This window comes from Tamandua tetradactyla, chromosome 4 (assembly GCF_023851605.1).
Source record: "Tamandua tetradactyla isolate mTamTet1 chromosome 4, mTamTet1.pri, whole genome shotgun sequence".
Taxonomy (NCBI): Eukaryota; Metazoa; Chordata; class Mammalia; order Pilosa; family Myrmecophagidae; genus Tamandua; species Tamandua tetradactyla.
This window is the reverse complement of record NC_135330.1, coordinates 18421308-18446275: the sequence shown is the minus strand read 5'-3', so window position 1 is coordinate 18446275 and position 24968 is coordinate 18421308. Positions and strand designations below refer to the sequence as shown.

The 24968-nt window shown below is 45.4% G+C and overlaps 2 protein-coding genes across 2 annotated transcripts in view; both read left to right on the top strand.

Moving 5' to 3' along the window:
* LOC143680177 (LIM homeobox transcription factor 1-alpha-like) overlaps nt 1-12078 on the top strand; it is a 90140-nt gene extending 78062 nt beyond the window's left edge. Inside the window, exons 4-6 of the mRNA XM_077156778.1 lie at nt 7468-7640; nt 10180-10257; nt 11929-12078. Coding sequence (XP_077012893.1) covers nt 7468-7640; nt 10180-10257; nt 11929-12078 — 401 coding nt within the window. The remainder of the gene's footprint in view (nt 1-7467; nt 7641-10179; nt 10258-11928) is intronic.
* A 2096-nt stretch (nt 12079-14174) lies between these two features.
* LOC143680234 (LIM homeobox transcription factor 1-alpha-like) lies at nt 14175-18685 on the top strand. Its single transcript, XM_077156789.1, has 3 exons — nt 14175-14244; nt 14454-14624; nt 16549-18685. The coding sequence occupies exons 1-3, from the start codon at nt 14178-14180 to the stop codon at nt 16707-16709; spliced, it is 399 nt and encodes a 132-aa protein (XP_077012904.1). The 5' UTR covers nt 14175-14177; the 3' UTR covers nt 16710-18685.
* The last annotated feature ends 6283 nt before the right edge of the window (nt 18686-24968 follow it).

Below are 24968 nucleotides of genomic sequence, written 5' to 3'. Positions count from 1 at the left end.
AGGATTTTTTTCGTCCTTTCTGTTACTGGTGAGCTAGCCAGAGACTGGACTCCTTAGCATCCTGCCATGAGAGTAGGGGATGGGTACCAGTAGCCACCACCTGGAGAGAGCCATGCATGGTTCTTTCCCGTAATTTATCAGTCTCTCCTGGGTGCTGTACAGTGTTCATCTGGCCTTGGGAGTTTCAAAACAGTTGTTTCAGACAGTTCCTGCCTGTGTAATGGTTATTTTGGTGGAAGGACTGAGTCCTGCAGCTTCCTACTCTATCACCTTCCCACAATCACCTCCTTTTATTCTTTTATTAGAAGGGAAGTTAAATAACACCTTCAACCCAGTGTTGCAGTACAGATGAAATGAAATCTGTACCCTGAATACAGGGTCTGACACAGAATGGAAGCTTGAGATGTGGGCATTTCCTTTTTTTTCTAAGGGTCCCTGTCTAGAGCTGGGATTGGAGAGACTTCCTCCGCCCTGTCTCCAAAGCGGGCATTGCAGCTGGCTGTGATCACCTGCACATGAGCCCAGCCATCCAGGAACAGGTGTTTATGTCTTCCTCATTCTCTGTGCCCTGTGCTCTGGTCCACGCTTTCCCCATGGAATTCCAGCACAGAACCCCACTGGTGACATCAGGGCCCCTCGTAGGCAGCCCCAAGTGCCCTCTCAGCCTTTCTTCCCTCTCCCCAGATGTGTACCCTCCGCCTGAGGCCTGGACCTGAACTGACACCCCTGCCCTCCTGGACTGACCTCTGCACACTTTGCTCTCTTGCCTCCCTCTGGTCTATGTACAGCCTTCTTCAGAACACCTGCTTCCTCTCCTCTAGCTTTTCAGATCCATTCCTTGTTATGTATAAACCATCTGCCTCCACTAACTTCTTTGGTTTCATTGATGTCCCTCTTTTTGGAATGCCCACATTTTTATTTATGATTTTGCCAAGCATACAGGGCTTCATCATATACTATTTTACACTCTTTATTTCCTGTGGGCCAACTCTCTTTAACTCTGTGTTATGGATTGAATTGTGTCCCCCACTCCCACTCTGCAACATGTTCGCGTCCTAACCCCAGGTTCCAGGGATGTGAAATTTGGAAATAGGGCCTTTGAAGATGCGATTAATTAAGATAAGTCCAAAGTGGATTAGGGTGACCCCCATCTAATAAGCCCTTATAAAAAGAGGAAATCTGGACACCGAGATAGACAGTCAAACCCACGGGGGGAATGCAATGTGATGATGGAGGCAGAGGCTGGAGTGATGCAACTACAAGCCAAGGAATACCAAGGATTGCAGCACTCCAGAAGCTAACAAGAAGCAAGGAAGGATTCTCCCCAGCAGGTTCAGAGGGGGGCAACACTTTGATTTTGGACTTACAGCCTCCAGAACTGTGAGAAAACACATTTCTGTTGTTTTAGGCCACTCAGTTCACGATACTTTTTATGGCAACCCTGGAAAACTAAGTCACTCAGCTTTCTGTTCTTTAAGAGGAAGAGGTTGTCTTATACTGCTTTTTTTTTTTTTCATCCTTTCACAGTACACATAACATTTCTGAGTGGGTAGCATTATTTAAGGAGAATTTATATTATTTGATGAGCCTCACTTTCCCAAGTAAATTCCCTGCTTCTATGCCTTTAAACATTCTGTTCTTTTGGAATAAAATACACTTCTCCTTTTCTACCTGGCAACTCCTGTTCATCTTTGGTGTGATTAATTTTCAGCTCTGGTGACATCTGTACTGTGTGGCCTTCCCCAGTACCCTACCCCGACTTCTCTGAACAGTTGTCATTATTTTGGTGCTGAATCTTTCTCCTTAATTCTGAGGTCTCTGTGAGAGCTACAGCTGAATCTTCATCATCCCTGCATCGCAGTACTGTCCTGACACAGTGCCTAAGCATGAGCCCACGATACATGCTTACTGAATGAATGAATAAGTTCAAAGTCAGATCTTTTATGGGAACTTAGTTTTGGTTTGAGTTAAGACTTCTTTGAAGAACTGTGTCTGAGAGAGTTTCAAAGCAGTAGCTTCATAGACTTCGCTTGCCCCTTTCAGGAGAACTACTTACTTGAAATTCTCTTGGATTTTAAATGCTGCTTTGAGGCCATTGCATCCAGAGTTGATCACTGCTATTCTCAGGGAGAATGGAATTCCAATCCTGTAATGCAGGGCAGTGGCCGAAATAGCTTCCTATATATCCCATCTTCATAAATCCCTTCCTTGCTCTCCTTTTCCTCCTCCCTCCACCCACAGCAAATCCCAGACTTTCTGTACTCCCCCAGCCTAAAGGACATTTATGAGGCTCTTCATAGGGGAAGCATCTGAGGCCTTTTCCTGCTTCTCCCTTCCCTAGCACGAGGGTCTATGGTCCCCCTCTCTCACCCTCACCTCCTGGGCCAAGCTCAGATATCTCTTGCCCTGTTTATGGGCTGTTGGGATTTTTCCAACAACCTGAAATGAATCTGAGAGGCCCCCCACAGATAATGCAGCCCCGTCTCAGGGCCATAAACCATGGTTGAAGCTTTCATCAGTGATTGCTTATGTCATAAATGAGTGGGAGGAACAGGCAAAGGGAAAGAAACAGCCCTGAACCATTCCAGATTTTTTACAAGGAAGGGGAAAGAAAAGGCCCCGAGAAACATGTTCAAACTTAGTGCCAAGCAAATTCATCTTACTCGGGTAGGTTGTGTGTGGAGACAATCTCTGGACTTCCCTGCAAGATTTATGCCGTGTTTGTGTCTAAATGGCCTCCAGGGATGCTGACATTTGTTGTCAGAGAGCAGCAAGTGGTGTTCCTTTCATCTCCGTTGAGGGGTGTCAGCTTAAATGATGAGGAATAGCTCCGTCCTGCATCCGGGTGTGGGAGCCTCTGGCAGTGGAGAGGGGCTGACTCTCCCTGTGCTCCCGCTTTTCTGCCATTGTAAGGTTTTTTTCCTTGTCTTCTGCCCTCCAACACGCCTACAGGTTCTGTTAGTAATCTCCTGGCTCTTTCAAAATTTTGCTTTCCCTGGAACAAATTGCTAAATTTGTTTTAGGCACTACATATTTCCAGGGTGCAGCTGTGATTGGGGTCAGGCAGACATGCCCTGCTTCAAGAGAAGGTGGAAACCTCAGTGAACATCACAGGGGCAGCCTAAAAATTCCCTAGGAGAGTCAGAGCTCACCATTCTGCCCCTAATATTTACAATACAAAAGAGGGAATCTGGGTGATGTCCGTGATCCCTCACATTCCTGTTGGCGATTGGGTCCTGGCATCTGTCTGCACTCTGAGAGGTGCCAAAAGGCCCTATCACCCCACCATCTCCAGACCCTCTCTCACTCAGCTCTACCAGGACACTTGAAATACCCATGTTGGTGACTGTTGGGGTGGAGGCATTTCCTGTTAAATACATGTTATTGATGGTGGGAGAGAACACATCAAACCATGGCCACTCATTGTCTTCATGGTGTCTCAGATTATTCAGTGCTTCCTGCTCCAGAGTCAGAGCCTGAAAGAATGTGACACAGGATATGAAAGTTCGAATGGAGAACAGGAGGTCAGGAGAAGTCTAGAGGAGAGGTCAGCCGACTGTGGTCCACAGGCAAAATCTGGCCCACCTCCTGCTTTGGAAAGACAGTCCCATTGGAATACAGTCCTACCCATTCATATTGTTTAGTGCAGATTGACAATGGCAAGTTGAATAGTGGCCATGGAGACCACGTGACCTGCAAAGACTAAAACATTTGCTATCTAGACTTCTACAGAAAAGGTTAGCCAACCCCAATCTAGAACATGAAGTGTTGCGTGAAAGACAAAATGGGGGCCTTGAAGCGATAGAAGGCAGAGTGAGCTGTGAAACAGCAAAAAGGCATTGGAGGGAAAAAATGTACCACAAAACAAAAGAAATATTCCAGAAACGAGTATTTTTTTATTGTTAACTCCTCCTCCTCCTTCTTTTCCCTTCCTCCTCCTCCTCCTCTTCCTCCTCTCCTTTCCTTCTTACCCCTCCCCATCATTTCTGTCTCCGCTTCTCCCTCCGCATTCCTCCATCCTCTTCCTCCGCTTCCTCCTTCTTCTCCCCCTCTCCTTCTTTGGCTTGGAAACAAACATATTTTCCTCTCTCTTCTTATAGGGGTCTGGAGAGAATGAATGAGTAGCACCCATGATGTGTTCTGTATCCTCCAAAAACGGCCATCAAAATCTGGCCTAGGGGCGGACCACGGTGGCTCAGTGGCAGAGTTCTCGGCTGCCATGCCGGAGAACTGGCCTGGGAGATGGGTCTTTTCTCCCCTCCTCTCTGTTGTTTCATGATTGAATAACAGCTGTTTGAAATATGCATGTACTCTTCTGTCTTTGTATCCTAAACAAGATGAATACAGTGACATCAGCAGGAAGACTCAAGAGGCCATCAGCTGTCCTGCCTCTGGAGCTCTGAACAAATTTCAGAAATTATACTTTCCTTCTGGAACCAGTCCCAGCTTCCTCTCTCTTTCTATCCCTTCTCACAAGTACTCACATACTCACACTCTATGAAATCGACTCTCTGTGTTAACTGGAAGGACTAGCATGACATGACTTGTCATGTTTGCAAAGATAAAGAAATGAGCCCTTGGCATTGTAAAATCTTAATTCAGATCCCACCAATATGCAAAATTATTAGCTAAAAACATGTATCTAGTACCAAGAATACTTCTTCTATGTTGAAATAATGATCATAATGGTTATTAAGCACCTACTGCATTCTAGACAGTGCTGATCTCTTCATATGTATCATCTCATTTAATTCCAGCTACACTGTTACCTTCCTCAAAGAAAAAATAGAGTCTTGAAGAATTTGTTCAAAATCACACAAAGTAACTGGCAGAGATAGAACTTAAATTTGAGTGTCTATGACTCCACACCCATGCTGTAGACACCATGCCACATTGCTTTCCCAATGGCTGTCAACATATGAGTAGTTACCACAAAATCTAGCATTAGTTTAGACTCTACATTATTCTGTTTATCAGTACACATTTGCATCATACTATGTGAGGATAGACTAAATGAGTCAGACTGGCTGTGTAAGGCATTTGCAAACACCAGTTACTTATAGTCATCTGTCTTGCAGAAGATCTGCACCATTCTTGGGAGGAGGAGATGTCAGCCCCGTTTCCTCGGAAATGTCACTGAAGAGCTCACTGGTCCAAAGGAACATCCTTTGACCCTGAAAAGTCCACGACCAGAGAGAATCACTGGCCTCATTAAAGACTGGGCTCTGGGGAGTGTTTTCCTCAGGCTGACATACAAAGTATCACAGTCCAAGGAGCTTAAAACAAGAGAAATCAGTTCTTTCAGTTTTGGAGACTAGAAATCTGAAATCAAGGTGTCAGCAGGGCCACGCTCTCTCTAAAGGCCCTAGAGAAAAATCCATCCTTCCCTCTTCCACCTTCTGTTGGGTTCCCTGCAATCCTTGGCTTGTAGATGCATCACTCCAGTCTCTGCCTCTGTCTTCACATGGTGTTTGTTTTCTCTGTGTCTCTCTCCCCCACCACCACCACACACACTCCAGTATGACTTCATCTTTGTTACTTAATTATGGTTGAAAAGACCCTATTTTCAAATAAAGGTCACATTCTGAGGTACTGGGGGTTAAGATTTCAATATATCTTTTTAGGGAATGTAAGTTAATGCATAACAAGGAGTTTCCAAGGAGCAAGTTGAATAGGGCCTGGCAAGGGTGGATCTGCATACTCGGTGGCTTTCTTTTTTCTACCTTATATCCTCTGGTGGGGTCTTATTTCCCTGGGGCTTTTAGTTCTGAAGTGCTTATTTTTTCCTTGCCATTTTAAGACCCACCTTCTTGAAAGATCTTAAAACCTTTTCCTAGCAAGGTGTGACAGATAATGTCACCCCTGAGAAAGCTCATTATGTTACCAGTAAAAAAGAGCAGCCCAGAGTTGACGATGCCAGAGTGGCCACCCCTTGTCATGAGGATTCTTGTTTTAACTCTCTTTTCCTTTAATTGTTTGGATTTTTTATTTGTGTATGGTGTATGGGATGGGAAGGAGGGAAAAGACATCCTTGCTACAACATCCATTAAGAGCCTCCTATGTGCCAGGGCCTTGTTAGCTGGTTTGTATTTAACACCACTACTCCGACGACACCTGCTGGTTGGGTGCTCTTGTCTTCAGTGTGCAGATGAAGCTCAGTAACTTGACATAACTTGCATAGAGCTGTACTTATAACAAGGAACAGAACTGGGATGGAAACCTAGGGATGCCTATATCCATTTCTCTTGCAATTACGTCATAGCTCATGCCCTTAAGGAGTTCACAGGTGAGCATTCATTCATGTTCAGATTATATTTTTAAATGTTCATGGAGAAAAGAAGCCATTGACCTTTCAGATAAAATAAGAGTCTCTGACTCTGGTAGAGGCCCAGGGTGAAATCCCCGGTCTATCAGAACTCAGCTGAAGCCTAAACCACAGCAGCATATGCAAGTGAGCATCCTTTAGATGGAGAGTGGGAGTGAAGAGCAAAGATGCTCAGGGACCACAGTGTGTCCCTTTCCCCTGGCATTCTTGAAGCTGGCCAGAGGGGACAAGAACCAGGGGACAGGAGCTGGGGAAAGCCCTTGCTGCGAAGGTTTCCCACTGGGGGAAATAGGACAGCCAAGCTCTTTGAGGACCCAGAGATAAATGAAGTGCTTGTGTGAGTAATTTGGGCACACAGTTGCCTAAGGCTTTTAATACACAAAGTACAAAGAAGTCCAGTATTTCCAGACCCAAGAAATATCTTCTTGGGAGTGTGAAGTCTACAGGATAGAAGAGGTAGCCTGGGAAAGATTATGACATACACTAGAGAGCTTTATTTTTAAAAAGTTCCTCCTTTTATTGTTTACTTCTTGTAGTTGAGGAAATTCACGTGTTACACAGTTCCTTTAATAGAGTTGTTTGTTTTATAGGCAAGCAATTTTGATTGATTGTCTGGTGATTCTCATTATCTGTACCTGCAGGTAATCTAATTCTGTTTTCCTAGGGCCTTTGAAATGGCAACACTTTCTACCACCTGGCAGGGACTAGAATTTCAGACGTAGAGCCTAGGAAGTTATACCTGACATCTCTAGGTCTAGTTTTGAAAGTTGACAGCTAAGGAATAGTAGCTAAACCTTGTTATGAACCAAACAGCATTCTGAGGCCCTTATCAGTGGTAACTCATTTTATCCACACACCAACCCCAGGAACTCTTATATCCCAAGCTTGCAAATGAGAAAATCAAGTCATGGAGGGTTAAGTATCTTGCCCAGAGTCACTCAGCGGGAAAATATGGAGCCAGAATACCATTCTGTGATCAAGTTCTGAGCTATAATGAGGCTTTCAGATCACCCCACCTGGGCTGCTGCATTCATCTGTAAAGCCACCTGGAAATGTGAATCCCAGCACCTTATGATGAAATCACAGACAGCTCTAGGGAGTGGCCTCCAGGAGCTCACCACCCAGCTTTCTGCTTCTTTTAGGCAAAAGTGATGATGAAGAAAGTCTTTGCAAGTCAGCCCATGGGGCTGGGAAGGGAGCTGCTGAGGACGGCAAGGACCATAAGCGTCCCAAACGCCCCAGAACCATCTTGACAACCCAACAGAGGAGAGCATTCAAGGCCTCGTTTGAAGTATCTTCCAAGCCATGCAGGAAGGTACAAGAGGGAAGAAGGGAGGAAAAGGAATCGGGCCCCACATCTGCATGTGCACCCTGGACTCCACTGGGGATGTAGGTGGGCACCTGGGGGGCAGGGTGGTCGGGAGGCTGTTCAGACAGAGCCTGTGTGGATGGCCTCCTGTCCTGCTGGAGACTCCCAATAGAATCTCCCTAATGCATTCATGCATGCATACCCACTCCAGCTGGCCACTTACTCACACTTCTCATCTCATTGAGGCCAGTGGGAATATTAGGTGTCAGTTGGGTGATAGACCAAGATGCTATAACAGAGTCTAAACAATACAGTGGCTTAATGAGATCGGAGGTTAGTTCTCTCTTATTTCACAGTCCGGAGGCGAGCTCTCCAAAACTGGTAGAGTGACTCTGTTATCCATCACATGGGTCCAAGGGACTGCTCCCAGTTGTCACCATTTTTCCTGGCACCTGGGTAGAGAAAAAGGAGGTGGAGGGCAAGCAGCTGCCTTTTTAAGGACATGCTAGGTGTGGCTCATATCACTTCCACACATATGCATTGGCTCAGTTTTAGCCTTCTGCAAAGGAGGCTGGGAAATGGATCTTTGTGGGCAGCCCTGTGCCCTGCCAAACTTGGGGGATTCAGTTACTAATAGGAGGAAGGGGAAAATGGATATCGGAAACAGCTAGCAACCTCTGCCACAAATAGCATCCATTTAGTATACGCTTGCCATTTACTGCGTGCATGCCATATACCAGGTACTGTTTTTTATACAATAAAAAGAAAGAAAAGAAAGGTCTGTATTGAAATTCATGGGAGAAATAAATTTTCTTAAAAAGCATCCTTTTTAAGTAGAAAAAAGCATCATTTTTCTACTATCCTTGTCTGTATTAACCAGCTTTTGCTGTGACAACAAACAACTGCAACTTTTAGTGGCTTCCAACAGACATTTATTTCTTACTCCTGAGCTGTGGGCTGATGGTGGCTCAGCTGAGCTCAGGTAAGACCCGCTCCACCTGTCTCTTATCTAGGAATGCAGGCTGAAGGAGCAGCACCTGGGCCTGACATTCGCATGTGGCTGACAGAAGGCGAGAGGCCAAGTCAAAATGGGCATGCCCATCAAAAGGCTCTGTTTGGATGATATCCCATCTGTCACCAAATGGCCAAAGCAGGTCAAGTGGCCAGGCCCAAATGGGTGCAGTGGGGAAGTGCATGCCCCCACTCTAACCCCCATGGAGCAGGAGAGGGAAACTTGGATATTTACTGAACAGTAATGCAGTTTGTCATAATATCTGACCTTTAAAAAAGATTCACTGTAGAACTCTTCCTTTCCCTACCCTGGCTATAGCAAGCCTCTGAGGGAGGCACTGATAGAAAATGAAACTAGGCTTGTACACGGACAAAGTGATAACCTGACTCATTTATTTGCATTTGTTGCATGTGCTGAACTCCGAGCCTCTGTATGGCCCTGGGTCCAGGCCACTTGTGGAAAGATATGTGCACACATAACCATAACCCTGGGAGAAAGCTCTGAGGCCTTTAAGAGAGGGGCCAGCCATGAACTGCGCGAGTTGAGAGAGGGGAGAGGTCATTTCTGTCTGAGGAATCAGGCAGGGCTTTGTGAAACAGGTGGCTTTTGAGCTGGGCCTCTGAAGGATGGGTAGAGTTTCACCAGGTGGAAGTGAAGCCTCTGTGTGCATTGCTGTTTAAGTTGGCTTAGTAGAGGGCCATGCTTAAAACATCTTTTCTAATCACTTGCCCTAAAGCTCAGTCTAAGTGGCATGATAAAGTTGAAGTAGTAGTTCTCAAGGCCTCCAGTTGACTCTAATCACTTATTTATTCACTTATTTATTCAAATAGCTCCTTCCATCCCATCTCCTTCCCAGAACCTAACCAAGAAGTATCTGTGTATCTCAGCTCCAGTTTTCAGAAGCCTGTGTTTCTTGCATCTTTCCTTATTGCCACCTTGTCAGCCCACGTGCCTATATGGAGGGCAGATACGTAAACACATTTCTTCCTTCTCTGGGTTCTCATTATCCCATGTCCACATACCCTCTGTGCATCTGCCCGTGTGAGAGCTGCCTGCCTTGCTCTATCACATTCTAGAAGGCCCCCATCTTATTCTTTGGGCAGGGCTCACCCAAGACAGCAGTATTGCGTATTCAGTTAACCCCCAAAGTCATGTAGAGCTGTGATGGACAAAACAAAACATTTATATCAGTAAATTTAGACCAAAGAAAAGAATGAAAGCGATTCATATATTTTTGCATAGTCATTTTCACCCAGTTTCCCTTAAGTGTGTGAACATATATGTGTGGGTTATAGCAAAGGCACAATGATAGCTCATGTCTGAACAGCCTCTTGAAGGTCTAATTCCCAGAATAAGAGAAATCCAGAAACACCTCCTGGAATATACATGTGAATGGATGAGTATTCCTTTTTGTTTTTGTTGTCTATAAGATGTGGCTCTTCTTGGCCTCCCCATGCACTACTGGGAAATGTCCTGCCCCCTTCTTTGGAAAGTTAATGTTTCTGTATTTTCTAACGTTCAATTTTTTTCAAGGTGAGAGAGACCCTGGCTGCAGAGACAGGGCTGAGCGTCCGTGTCGTTCAGGTGTGGTTCCAGAATCAGAGAGCTAAGGTAATCTGCTTCTAACTTATGCCGACATCATAGCAACACAGAGACATTGTACTTGTGGCCAGGCTTCCTAACTCCCTGGATAGAGTAGTTCTCTCAAGTCACAGGTTCTGTTTTCAACAATCAGTTCGGCCACAGCAGCCCTGCAGAGGGGTCCAGACAAGGGGCAATTGATTAGCTGAAATGGCTGTTATTTTCCTAGTGGCCATGATATGAGCCTGGCCAGCCGTTTGCATGAATAAATGTCTTTCAATCAAAGTATGCACTTTTAGTTCAGGTTTATTTAACCCTGATACCAAAGTCCTCTGAAAATTTCAAACAGACCACAGATGAATGTATAAACAAAATGTGGCACATACGTATAATGGAATATTATTTGGCCATAAGAAAGAAGGATCTTAGGAGATACACTGCATGCCATGTGGAAGAACCTTGAAAACATTGTGCCTAGTGAAATAAGTAAGGCACATAAGGACAAACATTGCATGATAGTATTAATAAAAGATGATTAGAAATAGCAAATTCTTAGGACAGAAAGTAGATTAGAGGTTACCAGGGGAAGGGAGTAAGGGGATGGGAGATTGGAAAAATATGATAAATAAAATAAAATTTCAAACAGCTGCCTCGCAATGCATGCGAATACTATCATATTGGCTCCTGCCAAGATCCTTATTCCCTGCCATGATATCTTCTAGTCCTTTTGTTCATCTGTTTTCCTACCTCTGAAAAATGCATTTGTCCTGTGACCCATTGCTCTAGAGCCCTGATCATTAGTGGGTGATAAATTCATGTCTCACCATTTGATGATGATTGCTGCTGACTAAAACAGCATTTCCCTAACTTAATTCCTCGGAACAGGGCTGTCGATGGATATTCTGTCATAAAATGAATCCATGGTTAATAAGTTTGAGAGATTCTGTATTCTGTGGCTTCATAAAGCACAAGAACATGCTGAAAGCTCTGAGAAATCCTGCAGTAAAGACATTTGTTTAATTGAAAAAAAGGTAGTACTTCTTCCACACACACCTATACTCTGAGTATGTAGTAACATCTCATGGAACCCTAATGTTCTAAAGAACACAGTTTGAGAAACATTGGGTCAAAATGTTCCTTCCCTTAGAAAGTATCTGTGTGTTAACAGGGTACTTAGGGAGATAAGCACATTACCCAGAGGCATGAACCTCACGGTAGTTCTCTCAGAAGCAAAGGCCAGCTGGAAAACTGGGGAGGTGTCAGAGAGCATGAGCCCCCTGGCATCCCCAAATCACACCCTATCAGTAGCCCCTTGCTCCACATTCAGGCAGGGCTAGTCTTCTGCACTCATCTACAAACTCCACAGCGTACACACGTACTTCCTCACAAATAACAGTCACAGTATAAGCAGCATGTTTCATTTGCTCAGAGAGAAGCCCCCTCCCTACGTTAGGCTGCACCATTGCTTGCATCTGTCTTTCCACCGCAGCAGAGTAGAAAAGCCCTTCAGCTCGATACATCTAATTTGAAGTATTGCCCCTCAAAGCCTGGCTCCTTTGCTGACTTAAAACCAGGGAAATGGTCCCTCTGCTGCACAGACAAGCCCTTTCACTGTGAAAGCATTGCTTCCTGTTTCTTCCTTACTTGGTGAGCCTGCTGCAGGCCTCCTGACTTCTAATCCTGTGATTCTCTTTTCGTCAGATGAAGAAGTTGGCCAGGCGGCAGCAGCAACAGCAGCAGGATCAGCAAAACACCCAGAGGCTGAGTTCTGGTAAGCTGGGCTCCTCCCGGCCAGTCCTTGCTGGAGTTCAGGCTCTCCTCCCAGATGCTTCCAGCTACCCAGCTCTTTGAATGAGATTTCTGGATTCATTGATGCCCAGTCCACACCTGCTTTGAGAGATGGGTCCTTCAAGTGACATCTGAACCATGAGGCAATTGTAAGCGAGTTGAGCCCAGAACTGCCGCTTAGCGGTGGCACTAAACTTATCCAGAGCCTCCTTGCTCTCTGATCCTGCCACAGTGTCAGGGAAGTCAGTATCATGTGCGGATATTTCCATTTTTTTCATCCTGCTTAGTCCTCCTTTATCTGAGCTAGTTAATTTATTACCTCAATAATGTAAAGTAGTAAAAATAATAGAATAATCCCCTTCTTTGTCAAGTAATTTGTTGTTCACATGATACTCTCCTGCATGCTAATTGACTCACAATACCCATTCCGAGGTGAGCAGATTACTCTTTCCATTTCACAGATGAGCAAACAGAGGCTCCACCAGACTGAATGACAAGTCTTAGATCAGTGAGGGGTGGAGCTGGGCCTGGAAGCTCTCTTCCTGATCCCAAGTTCCACTAGGCCATGCTGCCTTCCTGCACCCTTTCCTACTGTTTGGTTTTTTAAGGAGGTGGTGTGAGGACTGGATGAGGGTGAAGAGGAGCAAGTTTTGGGAGCCTTCAAGGAAGTTAAAAGAAAAAAATAAAAAATAAAGAATCATTATATTGGAACAAGATTGCTCTTTAAAGGGATATGCTTCCCAATAAGTCCATCCAGAATTCCCTGAATAGTTCTTTTGCACCTCAGGGCAGTGTTTCTCATACTTTAAATGTATTCACAAGTCACCTGGGATCTTGTTAAAGTGCAGGTTCTAATTCAGAAGGTCTGGGTGGACCCCAAGATTCTGCTTTTTTAATCACCTTTCAGGTGATGCTGTTGCTTTTGGTCCATCTGGACCACACTCCAAGAATGTGATGTTGGTTCTCAGTCCCCTCACCAGAGCCCCTTGGCTTTACACGGATCCTGCCCTGAGCTGGACACCTGGCCCAGGCTTTACCTAGCATTTGATTTACTGCCTCCTGCAGCCAGGAGTTCCCTTGGCTTATCTTCTAAACCAAGCGGTATCTTAGCAACAAGATATATACTCAAGGGAGAGGAGAAATGAAACCAGGGCCTAGATGCTGGGAAATGGCAGAGCAGTCACTGGTCAGGAGACCAGAATTCTGCCCTCAGCTCTACTGCTAATGCTGTTTGACCTGGGACTGGCCTTTACATCTCCTTGTGTCTCAGGCCACACATCCCAAAGTGGGCCAGTTATCTCTATCTCCCAGGACCCTGGTAGAGTTCAAAGAGGATCACAGGCATGAGAGGGCTTTAAGAAGAATCAAGCAAGTTGACTTATATAAGCCAAAAATCTCAAAGGCTGTCTCAAGGCGTGGAGGACACAACTCATAGTGCTTGGGGCTCTCTCTAAAGAAGTCTGAGGATGCCTCCCAGGGTAGACTTAGGAAAGCAGAGGCTGGTGGAGGGAGAAAGTTGATCCCATTGTGTAGATGAGGCCGTGGAGTCTCTGACAGTTAATGGAACCAGGCTCTTAGAACCACAGCAAGATGTGGAGGCAGGAACTGAGTCCTCCTTTTGTCATAAAATTCTTTCCATGAATGTAGCATGGTGTAGTTACAAAGCACGTGATACACGAGCTCATGTGATCTCAGCTGTCTGAGGTCAACGGGGCCAGTATGAATGATTCCCACTTGACTGATGGGCTCACAGTGGTTAACACTGGAAGGATCTTTAGACTCATCTACTCTAGCAGCTGCCAAACATGTTGAATAATGCCAGCACTCTTTGTTCAAATCACATATTTTGAGGAAGCGCTCAAAGTTCAGTTGCCTCCATTCCATCCCTATCCTCCAAGGTGATTCCCGATGACCTTCTGTGGGGCAGAAGCTAGAAACCACTGATGTCACACAAACCCTTCCATTTTATAAAGGAGGAAACCACATCCCAGAGAAATAAAATTGTCTGGCCAGAGTTACACAGCTTGTGTGGAAGCCGAGATGGCTGTCGATGATTCTCCCCACCTGTGTCCCCTCCCACACTAAATGGGGCAGCTCTGGAGTGTGCCTGCTGAGGTTAGGTCATAAAAGGCATTGTGATTTCTGCTTTGTACTCTTGGATCATGCCCTCTGGGGAAGCAGCCCATGAAGAGGTCCCCATGGTCAGGCAACAGTGGGCTCTCAGACCTGGTACATCTAACTCTAAGTCCAGGGCTTCCTGCACTGCTCTGACCTGCCTCTCCCTCTCTCCTTTGGAGCAGCAGCAAAGACCGGTGCTGGGAAGTAACACTAGGAAGTAGAGGGTTGTAGCATCTGGAGGATGCCCTGAGGCCTTCTTGCCCAGCATGGGACACTGGGCTGCACGATGAGAATGACCTGCCTTCTTCTTTGTCCCACAGCACAGACAAATGGTGGCGGGAGTGCTGGGATGGAGGGGATTATGAACCCCTACACTGCTCTGCCCACCCCTCAGCAGCTCCTGGCCATCGAGCAGAGTGTCTACAGCTCAGATCCCTTCCGACAGGGCCTCACCCCACCCCAGATGCCTGGAGATCATATGCACCCTTATGGTAAGAGGGACTCCACCCCGACAGGGACCTCTCCCAGCTTGCTTGCATGGGTTTCTTATTCCCTCACCAGTACATCTACACAGTTCCTGTGAGCTCACTGAAGCCCCCAAACAGATTGAGTTCCCCATAAAACAATGCTAAAAGCAGAATAAGTACCCCATAAACTAATGGTATAATCATCTAACCAATGACTACTGAAAAAAGACCGAACATATTTATTAGTGATGTTTCCATTTCTTCTCTTTCTCAAAGCTTCTTCTTTGTTAGTTTAAGTAGGTTTTGCTTTCATTGTAGACCTGTGTGTTGTGATTGAATTTCACAAGTCCTACATTTCATGCCAGGTGGGACGCGCACATATTTGCAAACAGTAGCAATGTTGACGCAGGCAGAAGGCTTTCATTAAGCAAACGTTTACCTAAAGAGAAAATATATAGAGGCACATAAAACACATTTTCTAATTGGGCAACCCTACTATGGATATTGGCAGGTGATCTAATGTAGTTCATGAAACATAAGCTGACCTTTAATGGTTAAAAGTATCCCACTGCCCAAACTGGAGTTCGTTTACAGGAGGGGTGTGTGGGTCACTGAGCCTCTCACACTTGTCCAGCTTCTAGCTGAAGCTAATGGGCAACAGCTGGGGCTTGGGGACCCTGGTAGGGTGGGGCTATGGAGGGCTCAAGTTCAACTTCAGGGCCAAATGAAGGCCACTGCGTTTTCATACAGAGAAAGCCAGTGGCCTGAGGAGTGCATTGCTCTGCACTGTGTAGTCTGCAATGAATATAACCCTGGTGGCTAAAAATAAAATTTTCTTCAGGGAACCTGCAAAAGCATTAGTAGCAGAGAAATGCGCCTCATCTCACAGACTTTGTCAAACTTCCATTTTGCCTTCATCTTAAAAAAAAAAAAACTCCGTTTATTGTTAAAATCACTTCTGCCTTCCCACATCATACATTCAAGAAATGTTTAAGTTCTGGCCTTTGCAGGGACTTTGTTGATCAGCCTCATTCATTCTTATGTGCATAGTTACATGTGTGCCTGCTCCAGTGACTTCCACTCTCTTTGCTTCCTTAGAAAACACGTGTTAACATCTGTGCCGTTCTTCACCCCACAGTTATAGGAAGACAGGACACATGAGTTTTTTGTAAATCCTTAAATCTTCCAAGTCTCAGGGGTCTTGTTACATAAAGGACCCCTGTGGTGAATCCTTTAGTGAAATAGATAATCAAAACCAGATGATATGTTTCATAAACTCCAGTTTTCGTCTCTCCCGTTTATTTGAAATGGAGGCGAAATGTCCAGCACCTCCAGTTTCTAGTCACAATGCTCCCTCAGCTGCTCCACAATTTGCCCTCGTGGTTTCTTCATCCAGGGTGTAAATTAGTTCTTCAGTGTACAAATCGGGGGGTGCAGCAGGCACTCAGTCAAACCTTGCCGTTTTGACAGGACAAATGTTATCACAGCCAGTTTCGTTAGCCTCAGTGACGGAGCCGGTGCTTGTTTTCTTACCATCCCTCCTTCAGGAACCATTTTGAGGCCCAAGTCTTCAGGAGCTCTGTCTGTGCCCGTCTCTCCTGCCCATTCCCTGCACTCGTTGTTGAGGTGTCCTGACATTTGCTTATATTGTACTCACTTCAGCACTTTGTCGTACCCCACTTTATACTGTTTTGAGTTGTTGCACTTTAGACACTGACCCTTGAAAGAGACCATAAATAGTCTGATACATAGGGGTTATGCTTGTTCCCACTTCCCTCCATAGATCCTGCTGCTCCACCTTTCCCACCCCTTCCCCTGACCCAGTAGAAAGCTTCCCGGGGGGGGGGGATGTGCTTAGGCAACACTTGTTAAATTCAGTTGAATTTGCTAGCATGGAAATGAGTCACTCCTTTCAGACCCTCACACCAGTGTTTCATCTCCATTTCAGGTGCCGAGCCCCTTTTCCATGACCTGGATAGTGACGACACTTCCCTCAGTAACCTGGGTGACTGTTTCCTAGCAACCTCAGAAGCCGGGCCCCTGCAGTCCAGAGTGGGAAATCCCATTGACCACCTGTACTCCATGCAGAATTCTTACTTCACCTCTTGAGTCCTCCCTTAGAGTTCTGTGGCTCGGCTCCCAGAGGGAACCACCATATGTGAGGGGTTGGCTGGTTTTAGGATGGGGCAGCCAGGGAAGAGGCGGGCTGGGGAGGGAGTTTTTGTGGGGATGCTGTTGTATAACAATATGATGTAGCTCAGCATTTCCAAAGACTGAATACATAATGGATTGCATAGTTTAATGTTTCTAATAAGAGTCTTAGCGTTAGATATGAAGATGTGTTTATCATTAAAGACAGGGACTTTTAATATAGACCTTCTCATACAAACTAGGTACCTAGGGACTCCTAACAACTTCCCACCATTTTGGGGAAGCTCTTTTCAAGAGGTGCATACGCCCATCCATCTATACACCCATAGACAGACAGGTAGATAGATGTGTGTATGTGTGTGTAACCTTTCATACTTTATCATCAAAGTTTATTCCTAATTATAACAGACACCAACTGTACAGCAAAAGTAACTTTATTTTCAGTGTGAACTATATTTAAGGAAATGCTTAATGCACTTAAGTTATAAAATGAGATGATTTACTTTTATAAACTTTATTTTTAGTTTGAAGAGACTTGTCTGCAGGGCAGAGAGGGCTGCTCCATCTAGCCCCGCAGCTCTGAGTGCTTGAGTTACTTCTGTTTTCAGATAGTGTTGCTGAGGTCTGCAAAGCAACTGAGTGGCTGACAGTGTTCTCTCGGGGGCTGTTGTTCTCTGTAGGGGTAGAATCACTGGACTTGAGTGGGAAGGGACAACACCTGATCCTGTTCTTAGAACATCTAAAGCCCAGGCTCACGGACTTTCTTCTAAATTCAGACCCGTGGTTGTGGGGCAGTGCTAGCTAAGTCGGTCATGCTCTTGAGCTTCAGCACACGCTGATGTGGAAGGAGGCCGATGGCATTTACCTACCTCACTGGGAAACACCGAGGCTTAATTTACCTCCAGGACACCTGAGCAGGGGTGAGAGTAATACCTGATATTTGTTCAAAATCCAACCAGACCAGTTGGCAAAGGAGCAGATGTGGGGCTGCAGATCAGGAGAGCTGCTCCACCTGCCACAGTCCCTCCTGTAAAGCCTGAGCTGGCAGAGGTAGCAGCTCAGGGCAGGGCCAGAGACCTTAAGCGGGGAAGAGGCCAAGGCTGGGGGGCTGCAAGAGGGCACCGTGCAGGGCTCTACAGCAGGGGTTGGCAAGCTACGGCCTGCAGCCCAAATTTGGCCGTTAGGGTTGTTTTTGTATGGCTTGCAAGCTAAGAATAGTTTTTACATTCATAAAGGATTTTAAAGAGAGTATGCAACAGAGACGGTATATGACCCACAAAACTTAAAATATTTACTATCTGTAGTGTCTGGTTCTTTACAGAAAAAGCTTGCTAACCCCTACTCTAGAGGGTCTGTTTCTGAACAGCCTCCTGGAGCCCATGGAGCGAGAGGTAGAGGCGCAGAGCCCTCCTTCTGGTTCGCTCTCCTGACCCTGAGCACAGGTGACCCGGTAGCCATTGTCCGCAGGGACTGCTCTACACCCTCTTTTCCACATGTGGTGCTGGAATGGGATACTTCTGTGCTGGGAAGGCTCCTGGGCAGCCACAGCGAGGAGGCCGGGAAGGCAGAGGTCAGCTGGGGCTCCTGCTCTGAGAGGGGCCGTGACCCGCTCAGCCTCACTCGGGGCTGCGGCCGGAGCCTCGGACACAGCGCCGCTCCCCACCCCACCCCCCACCCCCTACGCTCTGCAAAACCCAAGCGAACATGTCCCCTTCTGTAGAGTCTATGTTGTGTGATTTTTGTGCTCTTGTTTATAATCTGTGCAAACCACCAAGAAACCCAAACCCTTCTGGTGAATGAGAATCATACAGATGCTGTATCGCACCAGAGGCTTCTGTGGTAGAGATGAGTTGGAGAATGTAGCTGATACTACGTGAGTGAAAGCCAATAGAGATCCTGATTCCACTCCTTAGTGGCATACCAAGATGAAATTAAAAACCTCTTACAAATGAGCTGTTGTTTATTCAGAGGTCGGGGGGTGGGGAATTGGGGACATGGGTGTTTCGTCAGCAGGCGTGGGGATGAGCTCCGGTGAAGCTTGGAACAAATGGAAAGAATGACTGCAGCGAAACCTAACAGAAAAGCAGTCTTCAGCCCCCTTCCAAGATGGACTTCAAGAAAAGGGCTCAGAGAGGGAGGTGTGGGAACTCCACATCCTTGCCCTGAAATTCCTCTGGGGAAGAGCAGTTTGAGATATGCATTTGCTTGAAAACCAGAGCAGAGTCATGAGACAGGAGAAGTTCTCATGCAGGATTGAAGGCAGATGCCTAGCCAGGGTGGGGGAACAGAGTGGAAGATCGTGGCTCCCCTGATAAATTATCCCCAAATTTTCAACAGTTTTAAATGTATTCTGTGGATGGGGCAGTTATTAGGACTCTGAAGAAGAGAGGTGAGGAAGCAGTATAAAGCCAGGAGGCAAACACTCAAGAGGCAGCACCGTTTTTTTTGTATGTTCTCTCACCTGCAGTTGTTCAGGTCCTATGGCCCCCACTGTCAGGCTCAGGCACCCCATGCTAGAAGCTGCCTCTTCCTTCTGCTGAGGATTGAGAAGAAGAGAGGTGTGATGAAGGCCAGGCCGGCAGGAGGAGCCCACCAGGGAGGCCTGCATCTCAGACCACCTCCTTTGGCCTGGGCCTCATTCTGACTCCAGTTTCCAGAGACACCTTCTGCCTGAGACCCTTTCCTCTCATGTTTGCCTAATTATCCTTCACAATTCTGCGTGGACTTTGCCTTCCCAAACAAGTCTGCAAAGCAGGGTTAGATGCCAATATTGTAGCATTTGGACTAGTGCAATTTGCTATAGCAAATCCCCAAATTGTGCAATAAATGTGTATTTGTGCTCATATAAGAGAACTGGAAGGAAGTTTAGGTTAGAGGGCACTTATCCGTGTGCAGTGAAGCCTTTGCCATTTTCAGCTCATGACTTCCGGGCTTTCACCAGGTCTCCACTCCAGCCAGTTGGAAGGTGGAAGTGAGAAAAGAACAATGCGTGGGGGAGGTTTCTATGGGCTGGGCCTGGTAGTGGCTCCTGTCTCTCCCACCCACTGTCTTTTGGCTAGAATTCTATCCCAAGGAAACCCCCACCGGCAAGTAGGCTGTGAATGTGATTTAGCCGTTGCCTGGAGGAAGAGGAGAGCATGGGTTTTGCTGAGCTGTTGGCAGCCTCTGCCAAGGTATTCCTCCAAAGGATTCCAGTAGCAGCCGGTGCTGTCTCTGCTCTCATAGCACTGAAATGTTTGTTTTCTTGTCCATCTCTCCTGCTAGCAGCAAACTTCTTGCGGAAAGAAGCTCTTATTCTTTGCTATTTCAACTCTCAGAGGAAGAGAACAAAACGCTTGGCATCTAGCATAGCACCTTATAGATGCTTTTAGGTGAATGGATGGGCCTGGCAAACTCTGCCATCTAGTTTTGGTACCTCCAGTATCCTTGTATATCTACAGCTCCATTCAAGGCATTTTAGAGTTAACTCCAAGGACTCTATGGGTAGTTGTACCCCAGGGTAAAATGGTTTCCACCCCTCATTGGGCAACACCAACTTGAATTTTGGCATTTTTTTGCTTTCCTGATAATTATCCAAAATATCCCTCAGAGATAGATTCTGTCCTGAGTCAGGCAGGAACACTTGATTTATTGTCTGTCTATCTTTGCCGGCCTCCCCACAACTCTCCTCTCTGACTCTCTTCTCTTGGCCCTCTCTGCCTTTATCATTTTATTTGTATTTGCTAAACCACCCACCACGTATTTCCACTTTCCCGCAGGTTCTATCAGGGGTTCCTAGCCACTCTCTTCCAGAACTTCCTCTCCAACTGGCCATCTCTCTTCTGTCTTTTCCCCTTATTTCCTGTGCTGGATGCCCCCATCCCCAACTTTAACATGCCCAGACCTGCTGGTGATAATCAAATGGAAGCAGCTTTTTTTTTCTTTATCTTACTTCATTTTGCAAAGGTCACAGAGCAGTTTGTTGATAAACTTTGGAATCAAGCACTCAGTTCTGTAATCACCCACATCTTCAATGTAGAAATATTTTTTTAGTGTAGAAAAGAATGTATTCCCTCTCCCTTCCTGGCTTCTGTTCATGCAGTGTTCATTTTACAAACTATTAAGAAATTTCTGTTTGTGATACTGAATACTAAATGTCTACAGAAAAGACATAGAGTGCTGTTGGGGTTCTTTTTGGTTTATAAAGGATTTCTTTGAGGGCAAGAATTTATCCATCCATCCTCTCCTTTATTTCTCCCTTCATTTAGCAACTGCTTCATTGAATACTTACAGCCCAAAGCACAACCCTAGAGTGAGCATGCCTAGTGCACATCTCAGCTTCTTGACTCACCCAGCTGTTGTGCTCGGCAAGTTATCTCACTCTGCTGAGGCTCTGATTCCTCATCTCCCGTGTAGGGATGGTACATGGAGGCAGCTCGGAGGGGTTATGAGGACCAATGAGAGAATACCCGCACCTGGCACAGGGTAAGTGCCCACTGGCTGTTAGCTGCTGCACCATGGACCAGACCACACTCTCAAGGTTTAGTTATCGGTGGAAAATCCTGAAGGATCGTGGAAGTCTCTGTATTTGAGGAAAAGAAAAACACATCCTAGTTCACCAGCGATAGGAAGGCTCTTAACTACATTTCTTTTCACAATCATTTAAATCTCAGTGTGGGTCTTACACAAAGTCACAACTGTGAGGGAGTGGTAAGCTTTTTTGTTTTTTTTAAAAGGTATATAGATGAAATTATAATTACAAGAAACGTAAGAACTCTGACTCCCAAGAAGAAGCAGTCAGGTCACAGGAGGTTTCTCCAGCCATCTGTTTCCTTGGTCCAATGAGGAGAATGACGCTAGGACTGGGGTAAGGGTGGAGAGCTGTGGATGTATAAGCTAAGGCTTTTCTTCCTGGGAGATGTTTGAGTTGAACTTACATGAATCAAAAATGAGAAGAAAGTGGAGTTAGTTTGTTAATTCCCAACCCAATGTCAAAATTAACTTATAACAAAACTGCAAATATCAAAGTATTTCTTCCCACTCTGCTTTCCTCTCCCTCCCCCTTCTCTCTCTCCCTCCCTTTAAGCTTCTCTCTTTTTCACTCTCCCTCCCTCTCTCTCATGCATGTGCACACACAGATACACACACATAAGTCAATCCAAGCTGGAATGCAAACACCATGTAACTAGAATAAAACTGTACCATCAAGAGTTGCAATTGAGCCAGATCCAAATTAATACATTGTGTCCCCGAATCCTTTGTTTACTGTGTTGCAACACTATATTCAATGACAAGAAGGTAAAAGCTATCTTAGGGCTCTAAAGAAGACCTTGAAAGTTTTGTGCTGAAAATACTGTTCCCCTATCCTCCCCCTATCCATGGATGATGTGGAGAACTGGAGATTACCCTGGCCTTGAAGTTTATGTCATAGTTGCAGCTCCCTAAGCATATGGCCTTGGGCAAGGCTCTGAGCCTCTACTTCATCTATCAAATGGGGCCAATGATGCTTGCCTACTTTACAGGTCGGATATTTATGAGCATCAAAGGAAGGTATTATGAAAGAACTTTGTTATGTATCAAGCGTGATCCAGATAGAATGGGTTCTTAGTATCTCTCAGAAAGACATGTGCAGATCAGCTACTTGGGGAGCAGTAGTGCTCCTGCTTGCGTGGAGCCCACAACAAAGAAAAGATACTCCGGATCAGAGTGAGAATAATTATTTCTTCACCCAGCAGCTGTGCAGCAAGATAACTGCTTGATGGGCCTTCTTTCCTCCAGTGGAGGATTCGGGAAAAGGAGCCTACGATGGCCAGCCTCTAGTAGAGGCTAATCTGTCTGTTAAGGAAGGGAAAAGTGGAGTCTGCCCCTGATTTGTGTAGCTGGCCAATAGATCGTGTCCCTTTAACACCTTATTATTTACGCAGAATATGTCAAGCCTAGTTTGGGCAAGAGGAATCCCTAAGCAGAAAGAGACATCGGCTTTGCTCTCATGGAGAATTGCAGCTTAGTAGGGGAGATAGCCATTTATCAGAAACCCTAATAAATTTGACTTGCACTGGTGTTAAGAACCACAAAGGAGAAGACTTAGCGCTGTAAGAATATAGAATAGATGAAGACTTGATCTAGTCAGGAAGGTCAGAGAGAAAGTTTCCCTGGGCAAGTGATGGCAGAGCCAAGATTTTGTTTATCTCATCTAGTACCCTCGCCCCCATCAAGTACTTATTCTGTTTCTCCTTTCTATGAGATCTTGTTGTAACTGCCAGGGGCGGAAAGAATCTGATAAATTGATGCCCTCCAAGGTGTTTATTGATAAGGTCTAAAGAAATTACTTATAGTATCTTATAGGGCAAAATGTCTTCAGAATCAAAGGAATGGGCTCACTATCACTCCGTCAACGCATATTTATTATACCCTGTGGGGAACAGTTGCTGTTTTCTGGCCACCTAGCATGCATTTACTTTACTTCTGATAACATCAGTGTTTCCTTTGGGGACATGACCTTCCTTCATTGTGTATAGTCTTTGTAGGACTAATAATCAAGGTCATCTGGGCTCCTGTAGCCTAAGAGAGGGGGCACACAACAAAGCGAGGCCAACCACTATTTCCCCGGATTTGAATCTTGATGGCGTGGCACAAAGTTGGAAACTTGGTTGGAGTATGTTCATTTCCACAGATGGTACCTGACGAGATGGTTGAACAGTTCCTACTGCCTGGTCCCTGGAGCTGCCCTGGTCCCTACCCGTTTCTAAATTTGGTCTCCAGACAACAGATGATTCTTCAAGCCATGTGCTATATCAATAAATACTCCTTTTTACTTAAGTTATCCAGAGTTGGTTTCTGTTGCTTACATCAAAAAAAAAAAAAAAATCCCTGACAGAAGCCACATATCTACACTTTCATGGTGTTTTGCATTGTACATAGGGTGTGTGTGTGTATGTATGTGTATGTGTGTGTTAAGTCTTCATTACAACCCTCTGGGTAGAGTCAGGCAGGTATTACTTTCTTCATTTTATAGATGAGAAAACTGAAGCTTCACTAAGAAGCTGGGACTTAAACAGCTTTCAAAGTTAAGTAGAAATTAGATGGGTGGTGAAGAGACGGAGGGCATTCTAAACAAAAAGGTATCAGACTGGGTAAAAGTATGGAGGTTAAGGAAACAAAGCATTTAAGTGAGGATGTGTGGACACCATTCTGGTTGGAGTGGTGGGTTGATGGAATCAGAGACGTTGAGTCAAGTTGATGGCCAAGGCATTGCCTACAAGAGCCTGTTACCACTAATTCCCTAGTACACATCAAAGGTGCCCTATTTCAAGATATGGCTGAGCCAGTTAATTATTCTCCATAATCTATTCTTTCCCCAAACAATACCCTCAATTTTTAACTGGCGCAAGCCTACTTGGAATAAAGCCTGCATTTCCCAGCCTCCATTGCAGCTAAGTATGCTCAGTTAACTAAGTTCTGACCCATTAGACATAAACAGAAATATAATATGGCATCTTCGAGGAACCATCCTTAAAAAACAAGTGGTTTGTGCCCTTTCCCTCTTCTGCCACGTCACTTCCATCTTCTTAGCTGGAATGCAGCTGTGATAGCTGGAGCCTGAGCAACTCTTACCTTAGGTGAATGGAGGCCATCCAAAGTGAAGCAACAAGATGGAAGGAGCCTGGATTCCTGAGAACTTCTGGGCGCCATGCCTGCATTCCAACCTTGAACTGCTTATGTCCTAACTTACATATGTGAGAGAGAAATAATTTCTTTTTTTAAGCCACTATTTTTTTTGCTCTGTCACTCATAGCCAAACCTATCCTGATACACAAAACTAAACACCATTAAAAAGAAAACTAAGCTAATTTTGTACCTCTCATACTACTAAAATGAAGGCTCAAACAATTTATTCTTAGGTAATGCGAGTTACCAAGGCAAGGCAGATAGAGAAGAGAGTGATTACCCTGTGACTTTACAACATAGAGACACTCTGGAAAGCACAGACTTTAGAGCTGTTTCCTCTTGTCCCACAAAGAAAGGAATGTCAAGGTGGTCTGTCTTCTTATATATCTCATCTGAACAAACTTCTCTAAATTCTCTTTTGTATATTTTGGGCATCTATAACCCTGATGGGGTTTGAACAGATAACTCAGCTTCCTGAAGGAGAATAAACAGGTACTTCTGTAGACTGTTTCCTACATACCCCTGATCTAGCCACAAGGGCAGTTCTAAAAGTCAAATATTCACACACAC

Excerpts from the sequence above, each read along its gene's own strand:
- LOC143680234 (XM_077156789.1), top strand. The coding sequence starts at position 14,178 with ATGCCCTCTGGGGAAGCAGCCCATGAAGAGGTCCCCATGGTCAGGCAA. Across the intron at positions 14,245-14,453 it reads ACAGTGGGCTCTCAGACCTG|CACAGACAAATGGTGGCGGG; the intron begins GTACATCTAACT and ends TTTGTCCCACAG. Across the intron at positions 14,625-16,548 it reads AGATCATATGCACCCTTATG|GTGCCGAGCCCCTTTTCCAT; the intron begins GTAAGAGGGACT and ends TCTCCATTTCAG.